Source organism: Oryzias melastigma, linkage group LG13 (assembly GCF_002922805.2).
Source record: "Oryzias melastigma strain HK-1 linkage group LG13, ASM292280v2, whole genome shotgun sequence".
Lineage (NCBI taxonomy): Eukaryota > Metazoa > Chordata > Actinopteri > Beloniformes > Adrianichthyidae > Oryzias > Oryzias melastigma.
The window spans coordinates 24,335,393-24,360,729 of record NC_050524.1 but is presented as its reverse complement, the minus strand read 5'-3'; the positions used below and the strand labels follow the sequence as shown (position 1 = coordinate 24,360,729).

General features: G+C 38.8%; 4 protein-coding genes across 6 annotated transcripts in view; all 4 read left to right on the top strand.

Annotated features, from left to right (window-relative positions):
* The first annotated feature begins 1,607 nt into the window (after positions 1 to 1,607).
* Positions 1,608 to 3,216, top strand: LOC112136461 (complement C1q-like protein 2). Its single transcript, XM_024258171.1, has 4 exons — positions 1,608 to 1,674; positions 2,155 to 2,259; positions 2,334 to 2,474; positions 2,550 to 3,216. Exons 1-4 carry the CDS (start codon positions 1,668 to 1,670, stop codon positions 2,984 to 2,986), a joined length of 690 nt encoding a protein of 229 aa, XP_024113939.1. The 5' UTR covers positions 1,608 to 1,667; the 3' UTR covers positions 2,987 to 3,216.
* A 414-nt stretch (positions 3,217 to 3,630) lies between these two features.
* cbln20 (cerebellin 20) lies at positions 3,631 to 5,124 on the top strand. The gene is made up of 4 exons (XM_024258172.2): positions 3,631 to 3,998; positions 4,064 to 4,165; positions 4,228 to 4,368; positions 4,439 to 5,124. Exons 1-4 carry the CDS (start codon positions 3,992 to 3,994, stop codon positions 4,870 to 4,872), a joined length of 684 nt encoding a protein of 227 aa, XP_024113940.1. The 5' UTR covers positions 3,631 to 3,991; the 3' UTR covers positions 4,873 to 5,124.
* A 5,033-nt stretch (positions 5,125 to 10,157) lies between these two features.
* cbln18 (cerebellin 18) lies at positions 10,158 to 14,784 on the top strand. 2 transcript variants are annotated; one of them, XM_024258118.2, is made up of 7 exons: positions 10,158 to 10,531; positions 11,872 to 11,971; positions 13,393 to 13,572; positions 13,983 to 14,141; positions 14,218 to 14,306; positions 14,390 to 14,470; positions 14,542 to 14,784. In XM_024258118.2, exons 2-7 carry the CDS (start codon positions 11,872 to 11,874, stop codon positions 14,668 to 14,670), a joined length of 738 nt encoding a protein of 245 aa, XP_024113886.1. In that variant the 5' UTR covers positions 10,158 to 10,531; the 3' UTR covers positions 14,671 to 14,784. The 2 variants fall into 2 exon arrangements, with proteins under 2 accessions (XP_024113886.1, XP_036070937.1); XM_036215044.1 differs by lacking the exon at positions 10,158 to 10,531 and having other exon boundaries at positions 11,746 to 11,971.
* A 5,085-nt stretch (positions 14,785 to 19,869) lies between these two features.
* Positions 19,870 to 25,337, top strand: part of tagln (transgelin) — a 7,209-nt gene continuing 1,741 nt past the window's right edge. Inside the window, exons 1-2 of one of the 2 annotated variants that reach the window (XM_024258119.2) lie at positions 19,881 to 20,032; positions 23,781 to 23,817. In XM_024258119.2, the coding sequence (XP_024113887.1) occupies positions 23,806 to 23,817 (12 nt within the window). In that variant the 5' untranslated portion in view covers positions 19,881 to 20,032; positions 23,781 to 23,805. Of the gene's footprint in view, positions 20,033 to 23,780; positions 23,818 to 25,337 lie in introns of both variants that reach the window. The other variant, XM_024258121.1, reaches the window with a different exon arrangement.

Below are 25,337 nucleotides of genomic sequence, written 5' to 3'. Positions count from 1 at the left end.
CTAACTTAAACACAACACTGGTATCCCCACAAATTGCATTCAATGAACTGTGATTTAACAGTAGAATCAATCCGAAACCAAGATAATAGCATATAATGAAAGTAAGTAAGCTTTGTATACGGTAACATGCATGATGTGAAGTCATCGCTGCACAAATGGAATCCGACCGCTGGAGGGTCCATGTTTCAGTCTTATTTTACTCCTGCCTCTTTTAATGCCCCTGATCCACTTAGCTCGCCTCTCTGCATCTTAAGGAATGCAATAAAATGACATACAGTGTTCCCCTGATTATTCCCCTTTCTACCTCAAGATGCTTGTATGAAGTCCGTTGGCGGTGCTACGCTGCTGAGGGGATGTCCGCACAGCAGAGCGCAGCTGAACGCGGAAGGAGGGGGCACTCCTCTCTCCATGCCCCTGCATGGAGAAACAGCATCAGCTGACTCAGAAGCAGTCAAAAAAAAACCCTGATATGTTGAAGAAGATAATCTAGATTAATCTAGATTAAAAGATGATCTGGTCTTAAATTATAATTGTAGAGGATATAATGAGCTTATCGCAGCAGACATGTTTCAAACAAAATAAAATGTTAATTATGGGTCAACTGTAGGGCTGGGTTGATAAAATTGATTAATCGATTTGAATCGATTTAAGCCAAACAGATCAATAATCGATTCATAACAATACAGATCGATTTAGCACATAAAACTAAAGTCCGCTAGCATGATGCTAACGTTTAATAGAATTTCTCATAGGACGACTAATGCTAAGGCTTAGTTGACCAATGATTACATTTCTGACGAAATAAACATTTTTATAAACTCACAGGTATGAATTTTAACTCTTTAAAATAAATATTTTTTAAAGTAACCATTTGTGGTCTAAAACATCATTTTTTGCTCTTTCTTCTTCTGGAATAAGGTGTCATTTTAGAGCGTGATCGCCACCTAGTGGCCAAACTGAAATGGGGAAGCTGAACAATGTTTCCAATGTTAATGATCTGAACATTTTAGTTAGAACTTCTCCTTTAGAGAATCCATGTAACACTGGATGATATTAACAATATTATTATTTCACTGATACATTTACAGTATGTGAACTGGATCAAATTAATATAAATATATTCAAAACATATAGTAGTGTATTAGCGTATTTCTAAACAAATTTCTAAATGTATAAACTTAAAATCGAATTGACTCGAATTGAATTGAGAGGAATAAAAATAACTCTGACTCGAATTGATCCAGGCTCTCGGAAATCAAATCGAATCTTTTCTGGAAATAATAATCAAAACCCAACCCTAGTCAACTGAGTGTCATTATCTGAGCAGCTTTAACCAAAATGGACATTTCTTTTAAATAATTTTCCAGTAAGGCCTTTAAGGAGGAGTTCATTCTGAGAAAAAATCTAAACCAGTGATAATAGGACACCTCTTTCCAGGTGTTAGATAATCCCTGAGTATAACAAACAGCTTGGAACTCTATTTATGAGCAAAAAATCTATTGGAGGAAATCCTGAGGGGAAAAAATAAAGGAGGAGGAGCAAAGTTTTCTTACAAAAAGAGTTAGTGGGAGGAGCTCTGACAGGGATATTTATCCTTGTTTTCAGTCTCAGAATCAGTCTGAACCGTTTTCCATACTCCTGAAGCATCTTCAGTGGCCAGCGTAGCAATGAGAGGTGAGACTAAACTGCTGAGATGTTTTACCCAGAATTATTTTTAGGTTGCAAAAAAGTGCTTTACACTGACTAAAGTCAAATGTTGTATCAATTAATTAAAGTTCTGTAATTTGTTACATTCAAAATTATTAGTTTTCATACAATTTAAAATTTTTAATGGATGGTTTACTCAACTTAGAAATTTAACTTATTAAAACTATTATTTTGAAATGAAACAAACGACAAACCTTTTGTTGATTGATCCAATGTTTCCTATTTTACAATGTATTCATAAAAAATTGCTCAACAGATTTAGATTGTAAGCTTAAAATGTACATTTTGTCTATTATTTATGAAAACAGATATCAAAGTGATTTAAAACCAACTAAAACATATTCAACAGGAAACAGAACATCAGTATTTTAGGATTAATGTCTCAGTAGTTAAACTGGAGCAGTAGTTTTATTAATTTGTTGGCATTTTTTAACTGTTTCTTTGCAGGTTTTGTGCTGCTTTGTCTGCTGCATGCAGCTTTGGGGGACATGAACTTTGGCTGGAATGGACCTGCTTCTACAACACCAGGAGCAGAACGGAATCTGGTCCCAGGTAAAAGATGGTCAAAAAGATTTGATCGGTACGCAATTTCTATGTGTTCTTTGGTAGAAACTGTGTTTTTTTAGTTTGCAACAGCGGCCAGGAGTCGTGCGGCTGCTGTATGATGCAGAAGCAGATCAACAGGGTGGAGCAGTTCTTTAACTACAGCGTCCAGGAATTGAAAACGCAGCTGATGAATTCAAAGACGAACCTGAACTACATGAGAGGTGAGGGGTTATTCATGAAGCAGGAGTGAGCGGTTAGAGAGCCTTTAACCATATCCTCCTCCTCCTCCTCTGCAGCCAGCCGCAGTGCCTTCTCGGTCGCTCTGAACAACGCCAACACCTTGACCTGCCAGGGCCCCTTCAACGCCGACAAAACCATCATCTACAAAAACGTCTTCCTTAACCTGGGGAGCAACTACGACGATCAGACCGGCGTCTTCACCGCCCCCCGCGCTGGCGTCTATAGCTTCTCCATTACCATCTACAGCCTGGCGGCTGCCGGCAAAGCCCAGACCAGCTGTGCCAGCCTGCGGGTCAACGGCAACGAGGTGGCACCCCTCAGCGAGAGAAACGGCAAGGACAGAGAAGACAGCAGCACGGTGGTCGCAGCCGTGCAGCTGAAGGCCGGAGACAAGGTGACGGCCAGTCTGCTGCAAGGATGCGACATCTGTGACGACGTCAACCACTACAACACCTTCACCGCCTTCCTGCTGTATGCCACCGACAAAGCATAGTCCTGCAAACTGTGCTGAAACTGGAGCTCGCTAGCTAGCTTTGTGGCGCCTTCCACCAATGAATGATAGTGGTGTCATGTGATAGTGATAGTGGTGTCATGTGATAGTGATGTCTGTTTCATGTTCTTCATGCCTCAATGTAACTGTCGGAACTACTGTAACAATGTGATTTGATTGTCTGATGAAGCTCTTAAGTCTTGTGAGAAAATAAATAAGACTTCAAACCCAAATGTTGACCAAACTACTTCATTTCCATCTATTTAATGATAAAATCAGATTACTATGTATAGGAAAACAGGGTAGTGAATTTAGACCAACAATGAAGACCTATAAGTACCATAAAAAATAGCATGAATATACAAAGTAAATAAATTCTATAAAGGAGCATAAATATAAATTATTCTACATGGGAATGTGTCCATAAATAATAACCCATTCCAAAAAAACTTATGAATGAGGTGTGATTATTTCAAAAATGAACAAAAATATATTACATTTCATTAAATAAAGGTTCCTGCTGCTTCCAGGAATAGATCTGTACTGAATAAACTGGATACATCTTATCTGAATAATCAGTACATTTTTATGAAAAGTATTTGGGGCATTTTTTGGGTGTAAAAGAGCATTTTTGATGTAACATAATTGGGTCTTTTTGTGATTTCATTTAGTCTTTTGTGAAGCAAATGAGGCCAGTCGTGTTGGCAGTCGTCCTACCAACAAACCTCTGCGCAGAGTTCAGATCGTTTGGTGTGGACGCTTGATTCCAGACGACAGGTGATACCTGCAACCACAAAGACAAAACGGGGTGGGTGGGTTGTGGAAAGTGAGAGCTCCCTCTGACAAAAAAAATGAAATGACAATAAGAGGTGGAGCAAGAGCAAAGGAGGAGGAATAAAACTGAGAGGTGAAAAGGGCGGGGCGCTGAGAAGAGAGCTATAAATCAATAGTGTTAGTTTTCCTGAGCTGATCATCACCGTTCCTCTGACGCTGATATTTAGCTCCAACATGCGAGGTGAGACTCCACAAAGATGTTCACAGTTTTTCAGACGTTGTGTTGACTCTGCTTCACCCCCCCAGTTGTTGTGCTGCTCTGCCTGCTGTGTGTCTCTGCGAACGGCCAGTATGACTGGGACGGACCTGGACGTGTCGCTCCGGATTCTGGCAGCAATGACGGCAACGGTGAGAAAGTCTGAGCATGCTCCGAGCGAGGAATCTGTTTACTGATGTGTCTGTGTGCTCAGCCTGCAACGTGGACCAGGCGTCCTGTGGATGCTGCCTCATGCTGCAAGAGATGAACCGCCTCAAGACGTACTTTGACACAACTCTGACTGACCTCGAGGAGGATTTTAGAAAGACAAACCAAAGTCTGAGCACACTCAAAGGTGAGTCTCCACAAACTGACCTGAGATTGTCAGAAAACTGTTTTCCAATCTTGTTTTTTCTGTTTTCCAGCTAAACGCGCCTCCTTCACTGCTGCTCTGTACACTGGAGATAATTTCAGATGTTTCGGGCCTTTTGCCACCAACAGCGTCATCGTCTACAAAAACGTCTTCCTTAACCTTGGCGCGGCCTACAGCACGGAAACCGGACTCTTCACCGTCCCCTTCTCTGGCGTCTACAGCCTGGCCGTCACCTCCTACAGTGACTCCGGCTCTCCCGGTTTCACGCTGGCGATATGCTCCAGTCTGCAGGTCAACGGCAAAACAGTGGCAGCAGCCAAAGACTTCAACACGAACGACAAGGAGGACAGCACCACCATCGTCGTGGCGCTGCAGCTGACGGCTGGAGACAAAGTGTCGGTCAGCCTGGCCAAAGGCTGCTTCCTGTGTGACGACAACAGCCACTACAACACCTTCAGCGCCTTCCTGCTCCACACCACTGAATGAGGCTGCCCTGCTGCTTTCAGCCCCCGCCTCTGAACTAGTTTAAGTCCATTGTGTTTGTTATGTTCTAACTAAACCCAGAGTCATCTATGTTTTATAACTTCCATTCCTCTGAAAAAAATGAAAAAAATATAATAAATGAAATAAAATCAAGAATTTTAGCAAAACCATTTTATTTTTAAAGCCAATAAGCTATGTAACATCTCTGCTGTTGACCTTAATAAAGTAATAAAACGTGACTTGATTTGCTGTCAACTTTTTTGTCCGGATGTTTGAAATTAGAGCTGAGATCATTGAGTACCTCATGATACGATGTGATACGGTATACATAGCTCACGATGTCGATGATATCGCAATACTGAGATAATTAGTAGAAATCATTTCTAATAGCAGAACACATATATTTGGGGAAAATATATCCCCATTTATTTTTTAGCTTGAACACAATCGAAATAAACAACTTGTGTCTTATTTTGAGCAACAAATAATTGACATTTTAGTGTAACATTGTTGAAATCAGTAATATGTCTTTGAAAAGCATTGACACCAATTCAATTGGAATTATCTGTGAAATTTGGTGTTAAAAATAGTAGAAATGAACAACAGTGCCAATTCTTATAGCAAAATTGTTGTAAACAACAGAAAAAAATGTAATAATTCAAGTAGTTACCAGACACATTGGTGCAACGAGACAGCCAGTCCTATCTAAATAGCTAAATATTACGATATATCCTAATATCAATATTTCTGAACACCCTTATTTGAAATGTGTAAAAAAAACTCTCTGTATTATAGACATAAACCTACGGTTGAAACCCATTACTCACGTCCCAGCATACCACTGCCTACACTGCAAAAAGAGATTGCCTTAAAAAATTTGAAAATTTTAAAACTTTGAAAACGTAACTTTTTAAAATAACTATGAACAAAAGAAGGGCAGGAAAATGATTCCAGAATAAATCAAATTCAACCTTAAATAACTTTCAATATTTTACTCTCCTTAAAAATACATTTTGTCAAAATTATGTAAGTTAAAAATAAGCGCAAGATAACATCGGGCCATGAATAACAATAAAATAAAACAAAATGATCAGGAGGGCCGGATAGAATTACCCAGAGGGCCTTGACTTTGACATGTGGTCTAGACTTTGGAGCACAACGATTTCAGCTAATGAAATAAACCAGATCAATCAACCAATCAATCAGCCAATAAATCATGCAATCAATCAACCAATCAAACAATAAATTGAAACAATAATTTCCTTTTTTTTTAATCCATCCATCCATCCATCCATTTTCTTGACCGCTTCTTCCCTTTCGGGGTCGCGGGGTGCCGGAGCCTATCCCGGCTACTGAAGGGCGAAGGCGGGGTACACCCTGGACAGGTCGCCAGTCTGTCGCAAGGCCTCTTTTTTTAATCCTAGCTCTTAAATTCTAACTTCAGTCATCTTGTAAAATCCTCCTAAGTGGTCTTTTCATTATGATTACAATTTTAGGCAAAATTAAAAACCACTTGTCATTTTCTAGACCAGAGCTTCTGAGGGAATGTTGGTGCAGAAGTAAGTTTCCGCTGATTTCCCATGATCCCATTGTTTACACTCTCTTTAAAAAGGTGGGGCTTATGGCCCTCACAATCTAACAGCTAAGATGGTGAGCAATATCAAAACTGTCCAGCTGGACAGTTTTGATATTGCTCACCATGATATTTGATATTGATCCACATTCAAACAAAGATGTTCATGGATCTATTTGTCTGACAGTGGATACATGGAATGGAGCTTTGGCCTGCTCATGTCAGTCATTACGTCACAACTGAGAACTTTGCAAGCAGTAGTTTTCCATCTGCTCCTGATTCCTCACAATTTGAATAAAGAAATACTTAAAAATGTAGTTTAATCTTATTTTTCTTTATTCATGTCAAACAATCATCAGAAAAATGCTACAAAAACATGTTAAAATACCAATTTCATCGCAGTGCGTCTTTAATGAGACAGAAAAATCTCAAATGAGCAGATTTTTGAAAAAAAGCTTTGATATGTGTAGAACAAAGAGAAGCTAAAACAACCTAAAACCCGGTAAAATATATTGAATGTCTAAAAATGAGATTTGAAATCTTTGCAAAAGCACTTGGTTAACAAAATACATTGATCCTTCTGTGTTCTGATCTTCTCTCTTGTTTTTCTTTCACATTGATTTTCTGTTTTTGTACTGAAACTCAATATCTTGGATACCTAAGAGCACACTTTCCTAAACAAAATGTTTTGTTTGTCTAAAAAAGCAAAAACTTAAGTTTTCATTGTTCTTTGATTTCAGCGGTTCTAGTTGTCTTAGTTAGCATTTGTTGCAACCAAACTGCTTCTTATAAGTCAAATTCTGTGTAAAAAGACAGTTTGTTCATAATTAACAAAGACAAACATCACAAATATATTTGTTACTTGTTAGAGAATGTCTACCAGGACCTTGAAGACCATTTTTTTCTTTAATGAAGGGACAATGTAAGGCTCTGATCCTGAGGTTTCATGTGACTCCTTCATTCCTCCATTGTGGCTTTGAAGAAAAAATGTTAAGAATTTCAATAAACAATGGGTTTGTAGTTTTGGTTGATTTCTTTTAGTTAATTAAGTTTGGTCACTCGTATTTAGAATTATAATGCATCAGATAGGTGTAAAAATGATGGTAAGAGTAGTTTATGATTAGAATAATCCTAAACCGTAAAAAAACAAATTTCCTTAAAAAGAAAATTATTTGGATATTCCACATTACACTGATGTCACCACTGGCTCTTTGTCTGCCACTGTGCAGAAACCATGTCCTAGAAAACTACAGTTTTTTTGTTTGTTTTTTTGGTTAAAAACAGCATAATCATGATGAAAAGACCACTGGGAACAATTTTCAAAAAATTAAAAGATGATTGAGATCCTGGAACTTTAAGAGACAAAGCTGCATTAAGGTAGACAGAAGTAAATGTGATATTTCTTAGACCGCTAAGGTTAGCAACAGTCAGAATCCATAGGTTAGACTACATAGACAGCATCTTTGAGTCATGCTAGATCAAAACATTTGCAAGATTTATAATCAAACTACATCTTGCTAATTTTCTGTTCAAGAAACTGCTTACTTAAAAAAAATAATTCTGAAGCCACTAGATATGTACAACAAAAAAGTGCAAGAGGTCAATAAAACCTACAGCTTTTAACATGATATCTGTGGTTTTATGTGTATTTGATGTTCAGCATCATATTCTGGATATACTAACTCAATCCCTAATAAAAAGTCATAGTTTATTGGTTGATTTAAAATTGGAGTTTCAAAGGTTCTGGTCTTCACTGATAATATCTTAACCGATATAATGAGATTTGAATTAATGAATAGTTTGATTAAAAAATAAACTCACTCAACAAATGAGAAAAATATAACTTGCTTACATTTTAAATTAAAAAAACTCATCTGCAAAGCAGAAAAATATCTACATATTTCTATTATTTTGCTTCAGGTAAACCACAAACAAGCAAACTGCAGTAATAACAATGAGAACATCTACATCTGCTATTTTTAAGCTAGTGGCTGAGTTTTAAATCTGATTGATTTTCACAGAAATACCACTTAAGTCAATCAACAATCAAACAACTCTACATCGATGAGAAAAATGATAATTTCCAGCTGACCTCAATGCAAATAAATTACATTTTCACCCCCAACTTCTATGTTGAAATGTAATGCTCAGTTTACGATCCCATCTGAGGCCAGGGAACATCTCAGTTTGAACACATGCTGTCACGAGGAAAAGGGCACAATAACACCTGATACTCCCAATCGCATCCTCCATCTCCTGCATAAGATGACAGCAACCTGAGAAGAAAAACCAGGTTAGTGACAAACAGACTCAAACAAAAAGCTATCAATGTGTTTTCCCTCAAGAGAAGATGTGTTTAAAAGTTCTCGTCATACCAGGCAACACCCTATTATCTAAAGAACAACAAGGACGGTAATAAATCACTGTCAAGCGTAGGCTTAGAAAAGATCATTAGAGATTAGACACTTCCAATCGTGTCATAAATTACTTTTTTCAGATTCTACTTAATTCTACGGTCATACATGCAACTGTCACATTGCGATGGGTAGGAATCAGCAGAATCTTCAAGAGTTCATGCTGCTGCATTTTTTTGACAATCTTTGATCATGAATGTAGATGGCAGCAGGCATGTGGCAGTCAGTCAGAAGTCAGGCAGAAGTAAGTGGCAGTCAGGTGGCAGTCAGTCAGTAGATAGATGGCAGTCAGTTGGCAGTTAGGTGGGAGTCAGGCAGCAGTCAGGTGGCAGTAAGTCTACATTCAGGTGACAGTAATTTGGCAGTCAGGTGGCAGTAAGTCGGAAGTCAGGAGGTAGTCAGTTGGTAGTTATGTGCCCCCTGCTTGATCTCAAACTGTACCTGGGTGTCCACTGACTGATGTCAACTTTTACAGAAAAGTCATCTGGTCATCATGAGATTGTACATTCTTCCTAAAACCTATACTCTGACTAACTGATTACAAATGCCGCCATGTGGCCTCCTGCCGAATATACTCAAAAACTTGCATTTAGGTGGCCGCCCTTGAGGTATTTTGGGATAGGTGACCATTGCCTAAGAAGACTATGAAGTGAAATGTTTATAGCAAAAATGAGCCCTGAAATACTTGCAATGGGTTCTTATTTCTTCATGTTTTAACTCAACATTTTCTGGTTTTGTAAAAAAGAAAACTTTCTTTTATACATTTTTCTGGATTTCTTTAAACAATCAAATTTTATTTCATCTATTTTCAGTCCATCCTTTGGAAAATATGCAATAAAAAGTAAATGTGTGGTTCACACGTGACGAAAAAGGAAAAAGAAATGGAAGAAGTTTCTGGTTTTCCTAACCCCTGGGGGAGAAACTAAAATCATTTCTCATGTGAATATCACTTTTTTTATTTTTTACTTTGCAACAATCTAAAGTAAAAGTAGAACAAGTGTTGAATTTCTGTGTCAGGTACGAGGAGTTTCCAGTTTGGACACCATGGATGAAGATGGAAATCTTTTCCCTGAATTTTATCACAGAAGAACGACATAAACAATACCATCTCTTTTGTCAGAGTGTAGAAATTCAGTGTATTTAGAGCGACGGAGATCGCCACGCTCACCATCACACCTTCAGATAAGCTGCAGAACTATGTGAGAAACAGGCCACCCTGTTGCCTGATTCTGCCCTCTGTTCATGAGGAGATAAAACCCAAGAAACCTGCTTTGTCACGTCCTAAGGAGGTGGACAAAGACGATCTCTGGATCAACATTTCAGAGTATCTTCCTCATGGAAGAAGGCAACCAGACACCAGTGTCCTCAAAACAGGCATTATAGTCCGAACAACAGAAACCTGAATGATCCATGTGATCCGCCGTTGTTCCTTCAGACCAAAGCAAACCCTCCATTGTTGCTACTGTTTTTCTATTGTAACGAACGACTCTCGTTTTACAAAAGACACCAGTGGACAGGAGGAGCTGGTGCTCAGATGGGAGGAGGTGGAGCTGCTGTTCCTCACCTTGTGGAGGAGTGGATCTCCACCAATAAGAAGCCCTGACTTGTTTCAACTCGCAGTTTAACAAAGTCGCAGAAGTTTGCCTTTCAGAAAACCAAGAAGGAGAAAAAAACAGTAAGTTTACACTTTCATCTTTAAAAACACATTGTTTTAAATGTTATAAAAGTATATAATAATATGTGTCTGTTAATAATAAAACTGTACTAACCGTAAAACTAATTAAGTCAAACATTAACAAGTTTGGCTTTAGATATTTAAAATATTTTACAAAAAGCTAATATTCACATTAACATGAAGCTTTGAGGAACATTTGGTTCATTAACCTAGAAACATTACAATTTATTTTTGCTTTTCTTTTCTTTTTTTTAAAACGATGACCTGTTTATATTTTTCTGAAAAAAATTTATTTGAGGATATTTTAAAAACTTTGTTTTTGCGTTTTAAATATTCTCTTTGAACTTTGAAATAATATTTTTACCTGTATTAACCAATTATTGAAAAAAGGCCATTTTTTTATTTATTTTTTTTTAAGAAAAGCACTGAAATTAATTTACAGAAATCTATGTATTTATTATGATGCTTTAATTTACCTACTGATCTTTGGATAACCACATTTAAGCTGTAGTTTCAAGCTTGTTTTGCTATAATAAAATATGCATATTTGGTCTTAAAGTTGAAAATGTAAGATGGACATTCTTTTACAGAGATCAACCTTTTCTGATCTAAAACCTGCAATCTGGACTTTTTTTTACTTTTGTTCAAACACAGAAAAAGAGTTAGATTTTTAATGAAATACTGTGGCAGTTTTTTTAAAACTTTATTTTACCAGGAGATCTCAATTGAGATTAGATCTCTTTTTTGAGGGAGATGTGGATCAAATGCTAAAAGTAGAAAGTAAATCAAATTGGAATAAAATTAAAATAAACAGTGACATGAGCACATTTCTCATATTTTCTGCAGATAATTTTGCTAAATTAACTTTTCCAGCTCAGGTTAATAGTCAAATATTTGTGCAGTTCTTGCGTAATATTACTTTTTTTTTTTACTTTGTCCAGTTTGGAAGAAATATTTGGTCGCAAAAAAATTCATGAACTCTTTAAATGAGCAAAAACATTGAAATACTAGCAAAACTGTGTTAACCCTTTAACACCGGAGCTCCAGTGTTTATGTTCGTTGATTTACTGTAATGTTTTAATTGCTGTTACGATTCACGCCACTTTTCTCCTTCAGAATCTGCTGGAGTTACATTGATCGTGTAAACGTTTGAAAAGTTACAGTATGTTAAAGATTTTGTGTTATAGCGTCAGACCAGAAAAGCAAAAAAAATGCAAAAAAAAGTTAAAAAAAAGAAAAAAAAGAAAAGAAAAAAAGGAAGAAATTTAAAATAATATTTCTTGTCTTTTTTTGTTTGTTGTTTTATTTTTTCAAATGTATCTGCAAACATTTTGTTATAGATGGGTGTCATACCGCTTCTTCTCCTGTCGGGGTCGCTGTTTCTCTTCGGTCACGTGGAGTCCCAGTCCACTGCTGCAGATATGCTGAGAGATGCTGCACGTACGTCTGCATGCAAAAAAACTGACATCCAAGGAACAGTTTTTCTTCATTTTATAGTCTTTCACAACCAATTAAACTCCTCAAAAGTTGATTTATTCTGGAATAATATTCCTGCCTTTTTATTATTCATTATTATGTTAAAAAGTTACTGTTTTAAAGTTGTAAAAATTTGCATTCTGGAAGTTTTTTGGACTATTTTGGCATTTTTTAGGCTGTTTTGAAGTTGAGTCATTTTTCAGCTAAATCTAGCTGTTTTGAGCTAATTTAGGCTTTTTAAATGTTTTTTAGGCTGTGTGGGGTTTAGCTAATATTTAGGCTGCATGCTAGCGGGATGAAGCTGGACCCCCTGGTGACAGTAGCAGAGGGGAGGTCACTTAACAAACTGCTGGCTATAATGGACAACACCAGCCACCCTCTGCACTCTGACATCGGGAAACAGAGAAGCCTGAGCAGCAACAGGCTGCTCCTCCCTAAGAGCAGGACCAACAGACTCAGAGACTCCTTTGTCCCCCGAGCCATCAAGCTGTACAACTCTGCATTCGGCAGGAGGGGGAGAGGGAGGGTCAAGAGGGGAGGGGCGTAGCAGCCTGAAACATCAAACATCACACAAGCAATAAGACATGTGCAATACTCTTACCAATACTTACCAGTGCAATATGTACATACACTCAGGGTATTGTGCAATGTTGATTTTCTGCATTATTTATAATTTTTCTATTGCATATTTAGATATATTCAGTCTATTTTACTTATTTTGCTATTCTATTTTATTACTTTATTTTGTTATTCTATTTTACTTATTTTGTATTTTACTGCTGTACGGACGCTGGTACTTGAATTTCCCTGAGGACCTCAAAAAGGATTAATAAAGTATTTTCTATTCTATTCTATTCTATTCTATTCTATTCTATTCTAGCTCTTTTTGCTAATATTGGCCTTTTTCAAAAGGCCTAAATTAACCTATTTTTGAGTCAGGCGAATATTTACATACTACCTGTTTAGGCTAATTTCGTTTTTTTCAGGTTTTTAGGCTATTTTCAAGTTTAGCTATTTTTTTTCAGCAACATGCTAGCTGGTTTGACTTACCTATATCTTTTTTTTTTTTTTAGACTAATTTGGCATTTAGCTAATATTTTAGCTGGCTATCAACTTCAGCATTTTCAGCTATCAGCTTCAGTGATTTCAGCTGTCAGCACTAGCATCTTCAGCGGCCAAATTCAGCTTACAGCATTCACACTAGCATTATCACAGGTAGTTCATAATTATGTTAAAAAGTTACGGTTTTAAAGTTTTAAAAATGTAGTTTTAGAGTGTTCAATAAATGTTTATTCTGTTTGGTCCAAGACCAAAGGTATGTCTTAGATTTAGGCCGCCTGTGTAATTGAGTTTGATGAAGACTTGTTTCGTCCCTTTTCTTCCAGTCCAGGTGAAAGGATCTCTGACCTGCAATAAGTGGGACTGCAACTGCACCTTCAAGTACCAGCGCAGCTGCTGCTGTGCCACCAGTGAGCTGTACAAGACAGAGGAAGACACTTTCCTGAGGATCCACCATCTATATGCAGATATAATGACGCTTAATTTCAGGGTGAACGCCTTCACAGGTAAAAGGACACCTGCGAGATTCAAGCATCTGGTATAGTTTTTTTCATTTCCTTTTTTCCCACAAGTTTTTAAAGAAAATGAATACCAATAATAATAAGAGAAAGTAGCCGGGATAGGCTCCGGCACCCCCGCGACCCCGAAAGGGACAAAGCAGACAAGAAGATGGATGGATGGATGGTATTCTACCTGTGTTTTATAATTGCATGTGTACTATCTTTCTCTTAAATTGAGTTTTATTTCTTTAAACATCAACCTGCCAAAGGACTCCAGGTGGAAATGACCCTATAGGCTATAATCTGGAGCGTTTGTTTCAATGTTCATTAATATGCATTGTCCATTTCTCAATAAAGTTAATATATTACTAGTTTGAAGGAAATTAACAGATCAAATGAAACTTCTCCCCCTTCAGAAAGCTTCAAAGTCGCCTTCAAGGCTTCCATGGATCCAAATCTGGCGGTTGCGATTCCTGGTTCCACTGAGCGCTGCTTTGGCCCTTTCAACACCGACGTGCCGATACCTTACTCCTCTGTGTCTCTCAACGATGGGAACGGCTACAACCCGTCTCTGGGTAAGACACACAGAAAGACTCAGATCCTACAAATATGGCTGACTTCTTCTATCGAGCCGTCTTCCTTCTTTTCCAGGTATCTTCACGGCGTCTTGTCCAGGAGTTTACATGTTTTCCTTCACGGCGTATTCAGCCGTGGATAGCACCGGGCGCCTCTACCATAAAGTAACTTAACGTTTAGGATGCTCCGGCGTACCCTGTACACCTGCAGGACAATGATGATGATGTCTCTATGTGTTGGTGTGTAGGTTCAGCTGATGAAGAATGGGCAGCTGGCGGTCAGCGTGTTGGAGAACAACCGAGAGGATAACGAAGACAGTGCCACTCAAGTAAGACAAACGTAGGATATAGAAATGTACTTTTTTTTAAGGATTTTTGAGTTGGCTTCTGTGGTTCTCAGGTTGTGACTCTGGAGATGCAGCGAGGCGATCAGGTCTACCTGCAGCTGATATCTGGCAGGAAACTCTGCACCAGTCTGAACTACAACATCTTCACTGGTTACATCGTTTATCCCTACGTTCAAGAGTGAAAAACCAGCTGGAACTGTCTAATTTGCCTTTTAGCGGATAGATTTGGAGAAAATCCTGAAACAATTTTGTTCACATGAAAGCTGTGTACTGCTGAATAAACGACCACAACTTTTGCTTTGTGACCATTTTTCTGCCTGGTGTTTCCAGTCAAACAGAGGCGTCACGCGTGGATAAAAACGGCCTTTCGGCCCGTCGACAGCAGCCCAGCGCTTGGCCGGAGGCAGCACCCCTCTGTAAACACAGGCCTTTCATGGAGGCTAAGTGAATATAAACCACTGACAGGCTGAGTAAACCTCAGCAGATGAATAAACACAGGGCAGGAGAGCGTCTTCACACACAAACCTTTAGGTCATTCCAGAAGGTCGCGTCTCTGGGTTCTACTCATGCTATGACACAACCTGCTTTAGGTGTGATTTACATGGGTTTTCCTGTCTCCAATCCTCTGGGCTAAAGTTATGAGTTCTTCCTGCTGGAATACAGATTAATGTAGCTTTAAAAACAGAAATGTCTCTTCTCTAGTGATTGTTTCACATCAGTTTTATAGACGTGAACAATCAAAGTCAATAAAACCTACAGACGTGTTTCAGAAAATGCACAGAATAAAGAGTTTACTCCCTTAAAATGAAGACACAAAGGTTAATCTGAAAGCAGGAAAATAATCCCCCAAAATCCCTTCAAAAGAGCTACAATAACCTGGGCGTAGGCGGCCGCCTAGGGTACCACCTGCTGGAGGGGGTGCCAAATTGCAGTGATTAGGCTTTGTATTCATGTTTTTCTTCTTTAAACAGTTCGATACACCACTTATTTTGTGTAAAATTAAAAAAGGTAATAACTTAAAACATGAATAATATAAGTTTGACATAATCAATAACTTTGCCCGTGCTCCGCCCCTCCTTGCCTGACGCTGTCTTAGCTAGGTGGGGGGAGAGGAGGAGCAAGCAGTGTTATCTGTTTGTGCTTCTTTAAAACTTTAAGAATGAAAAAGCCGTCAGGGACAACTTTATGGTCAAAATAGGAAGGAAGAGGAGGAAAAAACAGACTCAAAGCAGAGGTTTGTCGATTTTATCTACATTCCATTGCTTGGAATTTCCTCCCCCTCTGTATTTTGGTCAAAAAAATACTTTTGTTTTTGGTCGGAAAAGAAGAATTTAACAGACGATCTAGTTTGTTTGTTTGTTTGTTTTCTCCTATTTTTAAAACCTTAACAACAGAAAGCAAACCAGTAATGTTTTAATCAGAGGTTGACGGTTCTACCGCTGCACTTTTAGATCAACTTTCAATATCATGCGTAGAACACAAAGTTCTTGACATTAAAAAACAACACAAATAGGGTCTAAAACAACAATGAGTCATAAAAACACTCAACTAAAAGCAATGAAAATAACATAAGATATTAGGAAACTTGGCCAATATCAAATCAAACTTTATTTATAAAGCACTTTTCATACTCCTTAGAATCAATTTAAAAAGCAGAAAAAAACAAAAACAAAGCAATAAATCTTTTAGGAATGACTCAATATCTAGAACCAAAATGGCTCATTACATTTGGTTTCTTTGTAGTCTAAATGAGTTGTCACATAAAGTGCTTTATAAAACATTATTACCAAGTGACAATGCAGGCTGTCCTCCCTCTCCTGTTCCCTTCATCATCTCTGCTGATCTCACACAGTGAGAAAAGGAGATCTCATTTTTTTAATGTTCATTCTTCAAAAAGCACCTGATTTTTCTTGTGTGGGGCAGAAGTCTCAGCAGCAAAGTGTTTCTTATACAATTGTGTGACTTTGAAATAGTTCTATCCCTACACTTTTCTAGAGCCAGCAGCTTAGTCAGGAACACCCAGATCTCACTCTTCCAGCTCATGAATGTTGGTGAAAAGGGAGTTTGGGTTTAAAATGCCTCAGTTTGTTGTTTGGAGCTGCTAAAATCAACATTTGCTTCCTCTCTGGTCATTTCAGAACTATCTCACCTCGCCTCAGTCAGGCTTCACGGTTCTTCATACAGAAGAGATTCCTCTTGGAAAACATCCAAACAAGCTGCTACAGTGTTTAGTTTTCAATCAGCTGACCTATCACGCACATGATCTGCAGCATTCTTGCTTGGTTAGCAATTCAACAGAAGATGATCTCACTCCAGTCAGCTTCTGATTTGTCTCTGAATTGATCTCTGTGGTCTTTTTATGAGGATTGCACCTTTTTCAAGCCTAAATCGAAAAGCCTGTCATTTTCTAGAACATAGTTTCTGCAGAGCAACCGCTGGCGTTGAACACCCCCCCCCCCCCCCACCCCCATCCCCTCATCATTGCAGCTCCTCACACCCTCAACCTAACATCTGCTATGCAATAAAAATGGTGATAAATATCAGAGCTGTCCTGTTCGGATCCAGATTCCAGCTCAGACGAGGAAAACAAAGACGTTCATGGATCTGTTTGTCTGCAAGTGGATGCATCACAATAGAAATACAATCTTTTTCAGATTACATTTTTAAATCAGGTTGTGATTCACAACAATTTGAAGAAAAAATATTCAGAAAAAAAGTAATCTTAATTTTTTTGTGCATGTCCCCCATCATCAGAAAAAAATGCTACAAGAACATGTTAAAAACACCATTTTCATTTGAGTAGGTCTTAAAAATGAACATTTAAAAACAAATAAGTGAACTACTCATGTAACTGAAAAAAAGAGGGAGAGTCCCCGTCATCCACACCCCAATGGTAGCCAGGGCCCCTCAAAACCCGCACGGTATAACAGATAGAGGGAACCCGCCTGTCAGGCGATCTAGCCAGCCACTCAGACCAGGGCCCGCAGCACCACCACAGGGGCCCCAAGGCCAGAGAGCAGGGAGGCACGGAGAATGCAGGCTCCAGCCCAGCCAGGAGGATAGGCCCCCGCTGCACCAGGGGGCCCAGCACAGGGTCCTACCCCTGGAGAGCCCCAACCCCAGACAAGGAGTCTAGCACCACCCAAGAGTCTTTGGCATCCCACAACCCCAGGCACAGGCCAAGGCCCCCCGAGGGAGACCCGCCCCACGCTCCAGGCAACCAGCTGCCCACCCTGCAGGAGAGAGCAAGGCAGGGGACGCCCATCTCGTCCAGGAGAGGTGAGGGTCCCTGAAGAGCTTAATAAGCTTTGCCCCACCAGGCTTAAGCTGGGGGTTTAGACAGAAAGTACACCGTACATGTACACAGTCATGACGCATCTCCAAAGTAAGACTTAACTCCTAACTTAACACCTAACTAACTGCTTCAGCTACAACTGGTGAAGGGAGACAATAGAAGTTGAAAAACTGAGAAATGTGAAGTGATGGTTCACATGAAACTCTTGAACCATGTCTTTTGGATGGAGTGCAACATTTATGTCTACATTTAGTTTCCTCAGATGAAGGTCTTGGTTCAAATCCCGGCGGGGATGGTTCATGAGTTAACTGGTGACCCTAACCTCTTAAGACCTGAGCTAATATTTGAGCTAACCCTCTAAACATCACAGAGCTCAAGTGAAGCAGAATTAACTACTCTGGTAAAATAACCAAAAATGTGATATCCACACAAGGTCTTAAAACAACATTGTCAAAGTCAAAGCCCAGGGGCTGGATCCGGTCCTCCAGGTAATTCTATCCGGCCCTCCAGATCATTTTATTTCATTGTTATTAATGTCCCAATGTTATCTTGCACTCATTTCTAACTTGCATCATTTTGACTAAATATCTTTTTAAGGAGAGTAAAATATTGAAAGTTATTTAAGGTTTAAGTTGATTTATTCTGGAATAACATTCCTGCATTTTTGTTTTTTATAATTGTGTAAAAAAGTTACGGTTTTAAACTTTTAAAAATATTTTGAAGTTTAGCTCTTTTTTCAGCTACATGCTAGCTGTTTTGGCTAACCTAAGTTTCTTTTTTTTTTTAGGCTGATTTTGAGCTAAGCTAATATATCAGCTATTCTGGGCGATAGAGTGCCGTCCAGCGGCTGCTGCCCACCACTGAGAGAATTTCCCCATTGTCGGAGTAATAAAGGATTTTTTTTGATTGATTGATTGATTGATTGACATGCTAGCTATTTTGGCTAATTTAGTATTTTCTTTTAAGTTTTATTTAGGCTGTTTTGGAGCTAGGCTGATATCTACATGCTAGCGGTTTTGGCTAATTTAGGTATTTTTTCAATTTTTTTATGATATTTTGAACTTTAGCTCTTTTTTCAGCTACATGCTAGCTGTCTTGGCTAACTTGGGCTTTTTTTTAGGCAAATTTGGCATTTAGCTAATATTTTAGCTGGTTATCAGCTTCAGTGATTTCAGCTATCAATTTCAGCATCTTCAGCTATCAGCACTAGCATCTGCACTGGCCAAATTCAGTTTACAGCATTACTAGCATTATCACAGGTAATGCTATATATATAGTTCATAATCATGTTAAAAAGTTATGTTTTAAAGTTTTAAAAATATATTTTTAAAGTGTTCAATAAATGCTTATGCCGTTCGTAAGTGTGTGTGGTTGCATGTCTCTGAGGGACTAGGATAGGCTCCAGCAACCCAGTGACCCTGAAAGTGCTTCAGCATCTATAGAAAACTGATGGATGGAGAATTTCTGTTGAACTTTCTGGAATAACAATTTTTATGGAAAATGCAATAAATTCTGATTAAAGTTAATCTTTCTCTTTGTATGTTTGTCAGAAAAAAGAAATCGGTTGCTGCTTAGTTCACCCCAATCACATGAAAGTGAGGATCCTCAAGTGTTGCTCTGAGGACATTAGTGCCAAACTTTGTGCCAAAGTTAGTTTGAAAAGAATCAGAGGAATTGGAGATGTGGGGATGGCGTGCACACGAGCCTTTTACAGGACTTTTGTAGGACTCTACTTAAACATCAATGAGTACACCTAATTTCTTCTCCCATTAACCTGTCTCTTAAAGAGTGAACGAGGACAACCCTCGCTCAGTAACCTTTTTCCTTCCTTGACATCATCCTCTTTAGCCATTAAAAGGACGAGGAGATGTCCTGAAAGTATTTGGAGAATTCAGACTGCCTGCCTGGCTGCTGTCTCTCTTTCCTCCACACAGCTACCCAAATAAGGCCGGACGCTCTGAGCTGACGCGAGAGGAAGACATGCAGCAGATAGGGAGAGGGAGCTGCCGAAAGGCCATGGCCTTATAAGGATGAAGTTTCCTTTTTTCCCTTCCCCTCTTATTCCTCTGATGTGATCCCTCCTCCCTCTCTCTCGGTGGACAAGTGAAGTCATCTCTCCTCTTCTGCTCCTTTTAAGCTGGCATTCTGGGGAGGGAGGTGCTAGTGAGGCATATACAAACACTCTGTCAGGCGTCCGAGCTCGTCCCCCTGCACTGCACCGCCGGCAGATCACCTTTTCCTCCAACGCAGTGAGTATGCCTCTCCTTTTTAGTCTGAAGTTCTCAACAACTAGCAGTGAAACATGAGAAATTTAACACTAACAAGAGAGTTTTTGCTATATTTTTATGTATAATTGACTCAAACCTGAAACCTTTTTGTTTTTAAATGATCATAAGGTTATTTATCTCCAATGCAAATTGAGACGGAGCATAGAGAAGTGGAACATCTCTGTTTGATCAACCAAATGACCTGCTGCCATAAACTTGCCTCTGGATGAACCTCATTTCAAGTTAGACACTTTATAAACTAAAAAAATTACCCTTTTCGTAAATTAGAAGCATCTCTCTTAATTAAAAACAAGGTGCTCATCAGACCTGAACATGCAGGAGGGCCTTGGCAGCCGTTTCTTCTCGTAAACGTCTGGCAGGTCAGGACACAGCAGCAGCTTTTCCTCACAAAAGCTCCCAGAACTGCATCAGCTGGTCCATCCGTCTCAGTCTACCAGCAGGGATCATGTTTCTCAACTTTGGTTTTTCCTTGATCTCCTACACGCATGCTGGCTTTGAGGGAGCCAGCATGAGTCGGTCCGAGCCAAAACATCATTTGGTGGTTTGGTGGAAGAGCCGCCACAGCCCTCATTCTGGCTTCCTGTTCTGGCACTGAACGCGGTCACCATGGTGACGGAGAAACAGCAGGAAAAACAGGAGACGGATGAATGTGAGGACAGAGTCGATCAGGATGTTTAACCCTTTGACGCCGGAGCTCCAGTGTTTGTGTTCTTTGATTTATTATAAGTTTTTAACCATTAACACAATCACTCTAGTAGACTGTGAAGGAGAAAAGCGGCGTGTTTTCTCCTTCACAGTCTACTAGAGTGATCCTGTTCATGGTTGAAAAGTTACAGTACATTAAAGTTTTTGCATTCGGCGATGCCTCTTACCCTTTTTCTATGTGTGTTTTGCAAATTTTGAAGTATTATTTACATTTATAAAGTGTGACATTCCCATCAAAAGAAGTGTATCTATGACTACCAAAATGAGCACTGCTCTGAGAGTTGTGCTGGTGGAAAAACAGCCTGGAATGCAGTTTTTCATCGCCGGCACAGAAGCTTGTTTAGCCGATAAGCTCGTCTTATTGGATCCTGGGCTGCACCCCAAGAACAACATCCAGACCCCGGCTGCTCATAAATTCCAGTAATGAGACCGGGCTCTGATGGACTCACTGGTCGTCCAAAGGCACTGTTGTGTGAATGCTTTGTAAAGCACTTACACTATAGTGATTCTCCTGCTGAGATTAGCTCAACAAGCTCTTATATATATATATGGGATTCGTTTTAATCTTTTATAATAATTTTACAAAAACATAGCCATATGCTAGCTTTTTATTTTTGATAATTTGGCACCTACTGAGGTTTTTTAGGCTAATTTAGAGTTTACTTCTATTTTAGCTACAGATTAATGTTTTTGAATAATTTGCCTTCCTGAAGAATTTTAGGCTATTTTGGACTTTAGCTAGTATTTAAGCAACGTGCTACCTTTTTTGGCTAATTTGGTTTTCTGAAGACTTTTAGGCTGTTTTGGAGTTAAGCTAGTAATGTGGTAGCTTTTTTGGCTAATTTGGTTAACTAAAGAATTTTAGACTATTTTGGACTTAAGTTAGTATTTGGATCATGCTAGATTTTATTTTTTTTTTATTATTATTTTTTGGCTTATTTGGTTTACTAAGGAATTTCAACTTATTTTGGAGCTTAGCTAGTATTTAAGCAATGTGCTAGGTTTTTTTCCGGCTAATTTGGCATCCACAAAGGTTTTTTGCTCTCATCTGGAGTTAGCTCATATTTAAGCAACACGCTAAATATTTTGCAAGAATGGCATGGATTAAGGATTTTTAAGCAATTTTAAAAATGTTCTGACATTTCAAACAACTTCAGTGCTTTTTCAAAGCTCTTTAAGAAAACTTCCAAATTGAACGTTTTCCAAATAACCTTTGGATTTTCAGCAATTCCCTTCAGCAGTTAAAGTTAATGGCATCATCATTTTTTAGCAAAAAGCTTCAGCATCTTCAGCTACTACTTTCATCAAGAAGTATTCACACTGCCATTATTGTTGGTAATACAACTTTCCTAATTACACGTATAATGCTCCCCCTCTTGACAGAACAAAATGGTGAAGAATGCATGGATCTGAAGCTGTTTTCTTTGAAAACTATATTTGCTCTCTCCGCAGAGAAACCTATCAGACCAACAGAGTAAAAAGCTGAGTGCATACCAGACCAGCATTACCCCGTAATAACATCATAATGACGCATGTCAGTGAGAACAGCACAGAGTGTTTGTGTTTAAGAGCAGAATGAAGACGGAGGATCTAAATTTGCGGTTGGAAGTAAGAAGCCGTGCTGCAGCTTTTTCATGTTCTGGAAAAGCAGCACAGCGATTCTAAAGCTACGGAGCACATGGGTTGGTGGTAACACACTGCGGACACTCCGGGCAGATGTCCATGGATGTCTTTGGCTCTCTGACATGAAGTCATGGAGTATTCCTTTTTATGTGAAACTGATTCCGGTGACCAACACGGTCCCAGAACTACGATGAACTCATTCCAACCACTTTTCCGTTGAAATCCTTCCAGCAACAAACACCAGGCAGCAAGACCAAACCGAAGAATACTTTCTGCCAGGGATCAAAGGCAGAAAAGACCAACCGACCTCCAAGTAAAGGTCTTATTCTGTTTTCTGACCGAAAATATGACGGCACTCGTTTGAAGGTCCCAGGGAGCCAGATTCCTGTCACTCTATAAAAATCCTTTATTAATCCCAAATGAGGAGCTAGGAAAACCACTAAAGCAAACAACTTTGAATCTGAAAAATGGAGCAAAACAACAGTTTCTTAAAAATGACCACAAAAAGAGGGACTCCGTCCCCTGCTTAAGTGTGATAAATATTTATCTTTCAAATATTGTACAACCAAGTTATAAAAACAAAAGATTTCCCAGAATTTTTTTCACAAACTTTATAAATCTTGACAATCAAAATTAGACAAAACATTTAAAAGGGAGCTTCTTTCCAGTTTTTCCATTAACTGTAGAGCGCTATCGCCAGGTGATTTTCACCTGAGAATTTTTTTTTTTACATGATTTCCAATATATTTAATTTTTCTGAGTGTCATGGGTCCCTGAGTAAAGTCTCACATGTCCCAGGAATGGGTGGACCAAAGACCAAGTGTCCAGTATCTTTATTTTTTTTTTTTTCGAATTTCTTTTCTTCTGAAATTCCTAATTTTTCAGCTATTTTCAAGCATGTTATTAGGATCTTCCTATGCTTATATTTTCAATTTTCTTACAAAACACACAATTTAATGTAATAAAAGAAAGCTGCTGTAACTGATCATGTGTCGGTATATTTTGATCTATTTTTTATGACAAATACTTTTTATTGGGTATATTGTATCGGGTAATTACCCAGCAAAAGTGACGGTGTAACTTTTTACAGCTAAAGTGTTCTAGGGCTAAAAGAAGAGACTCCTTTATTTTCATGGCATAAACTCAATAAAATGAATATTTAAATTAAAAAAACATTTTAACACAACCAGCAGCCTCCTTATACTCTACCACTGACATTGACACTTCATTTCACTAACAATGTGGAACAAACTACCAATTGTTTAACCCTTTTATATTTCAATTTTTGCTGTTTCATCCCATTGTATGCAAAAATAAAAAAATAAAAACCACGAGTCGGCTCTCGGTTTGACCTTCTAACTGTGAACCTCCCCTGCAACAGGAAGTTGACGTGACCTGACATCAAGATGGCAACAAAGGTTGGACGATGCTGACGGCTCTTTGATGTTGGTTTTGCACGTGGCTTTTTGGCCCAAATGCATAAAACAAAACAATAAACTAGGTAGCGCTGGCAGTGTGTACATGCTAAAGGAGCAGAATGCATTGGTGTAAGTGTGTGAATAAACATCTAAATGTCTCAGCTTGGACTGACCTGGAGCTCCCACTGTCCACTGTTGGGCCTCAGAGAGGCTGCAGACTCCTGTGAGGCTCAGTGGTGTGCACTAGGAGACACAATGCTGTTAAACCCACTGGTTTTTGTATGTTTCAAAAATAGACATTTAAATGGATTGCTGAGCATTTGCACTCATGGACACGCTTCTGACCCGCATGTTGTCAGTGTTTGTGCTAATGCGTTTTTTATTGCTTAAGGTGAAGGGTAGTCCTCCATATTCACTCCTTCTTTTTGGATATTTTGCCTCAGAGGATGCAGACTTTTTTCTTGTGGTCATCTGCGGTTGTAAAGATGGTCAAGAAAGTCTTGCTTTTTGTCAAATATGTAATTTGTTGTGGTGCACTTTGCCACAAAAGCTACACAAATGAAATGAATCTAATTTGAAATTATTCCACTCAAAACTGGAGTTAATTGGTAAATTTAATTGCCCGTATGACCTCATCAATAGCTACATTTTGGGGCGTACTTGTCAAAAACACATTTTTATTCCCAAATTTAAAAATAACTTTGGAACAAAATAATCCAACTTTGTAAAACTGGAGTTTATCCTTGCAGCAATTCTGCTGTAGTTTTGCTGAATGTTCTTAACATTTTCTTGTGACTTTTTTCAGATAAATGAGAACATCTGTAAGGAAAAAATTGTATTTTTGAGTAAATCATTGTGAATTAGGAGCAGAAGTAAAAATATTGTTTATAAAAGATGGTATTTGTGATGTAGGAAATAGCTCCCCGCTCTGCCCCATTCTAACATGTCCACCTGTAGACAAATAGATCCATGAACGTCTTCATTTTCCTCGTCTGAGCTGAAATCTGGACCTAAACTGTGCAGCTTGAGAGCTCTGAGATGGTCGCCAATTTTGTTGCACAGGTAATGTTAGGTTATGGGCGTGAGGGGCTGTAAGTTAGTGGGAGAGTGTAAACACAGAGCTCTCGGTAACAGGAAGGAGGGTTGCTCTATGCCAACATTCCCGCCCTTAATTTAGAGGTGAATTTCTGGTGAACTCAAAACCAACACAGTATTTTTTTCATTTAGTCTACAATCTAATGAAAAGACCACTTAGAAAATAGATCAACAGATGGTTGGAGTGGGACTTTAAGAAGGTGAAAGTCTCATCCACAGCAGGGTAAATAACAGGCCTTTCAAAATAAAGCTCCCCTCCATTCTGCAGGTTTTCCACATTTCCTTGATTAAACAAACCTCATTCAGTTTAATCTGATCTGTGTGGAGGCCTGTTGATGACAGTCACAAAATGCAGGTGTGCGTGATTGGTGACCATGGAAACCCTGCAGAGTGGGGCAGCTGAGGCTCAGAAATACTTTTGGAGA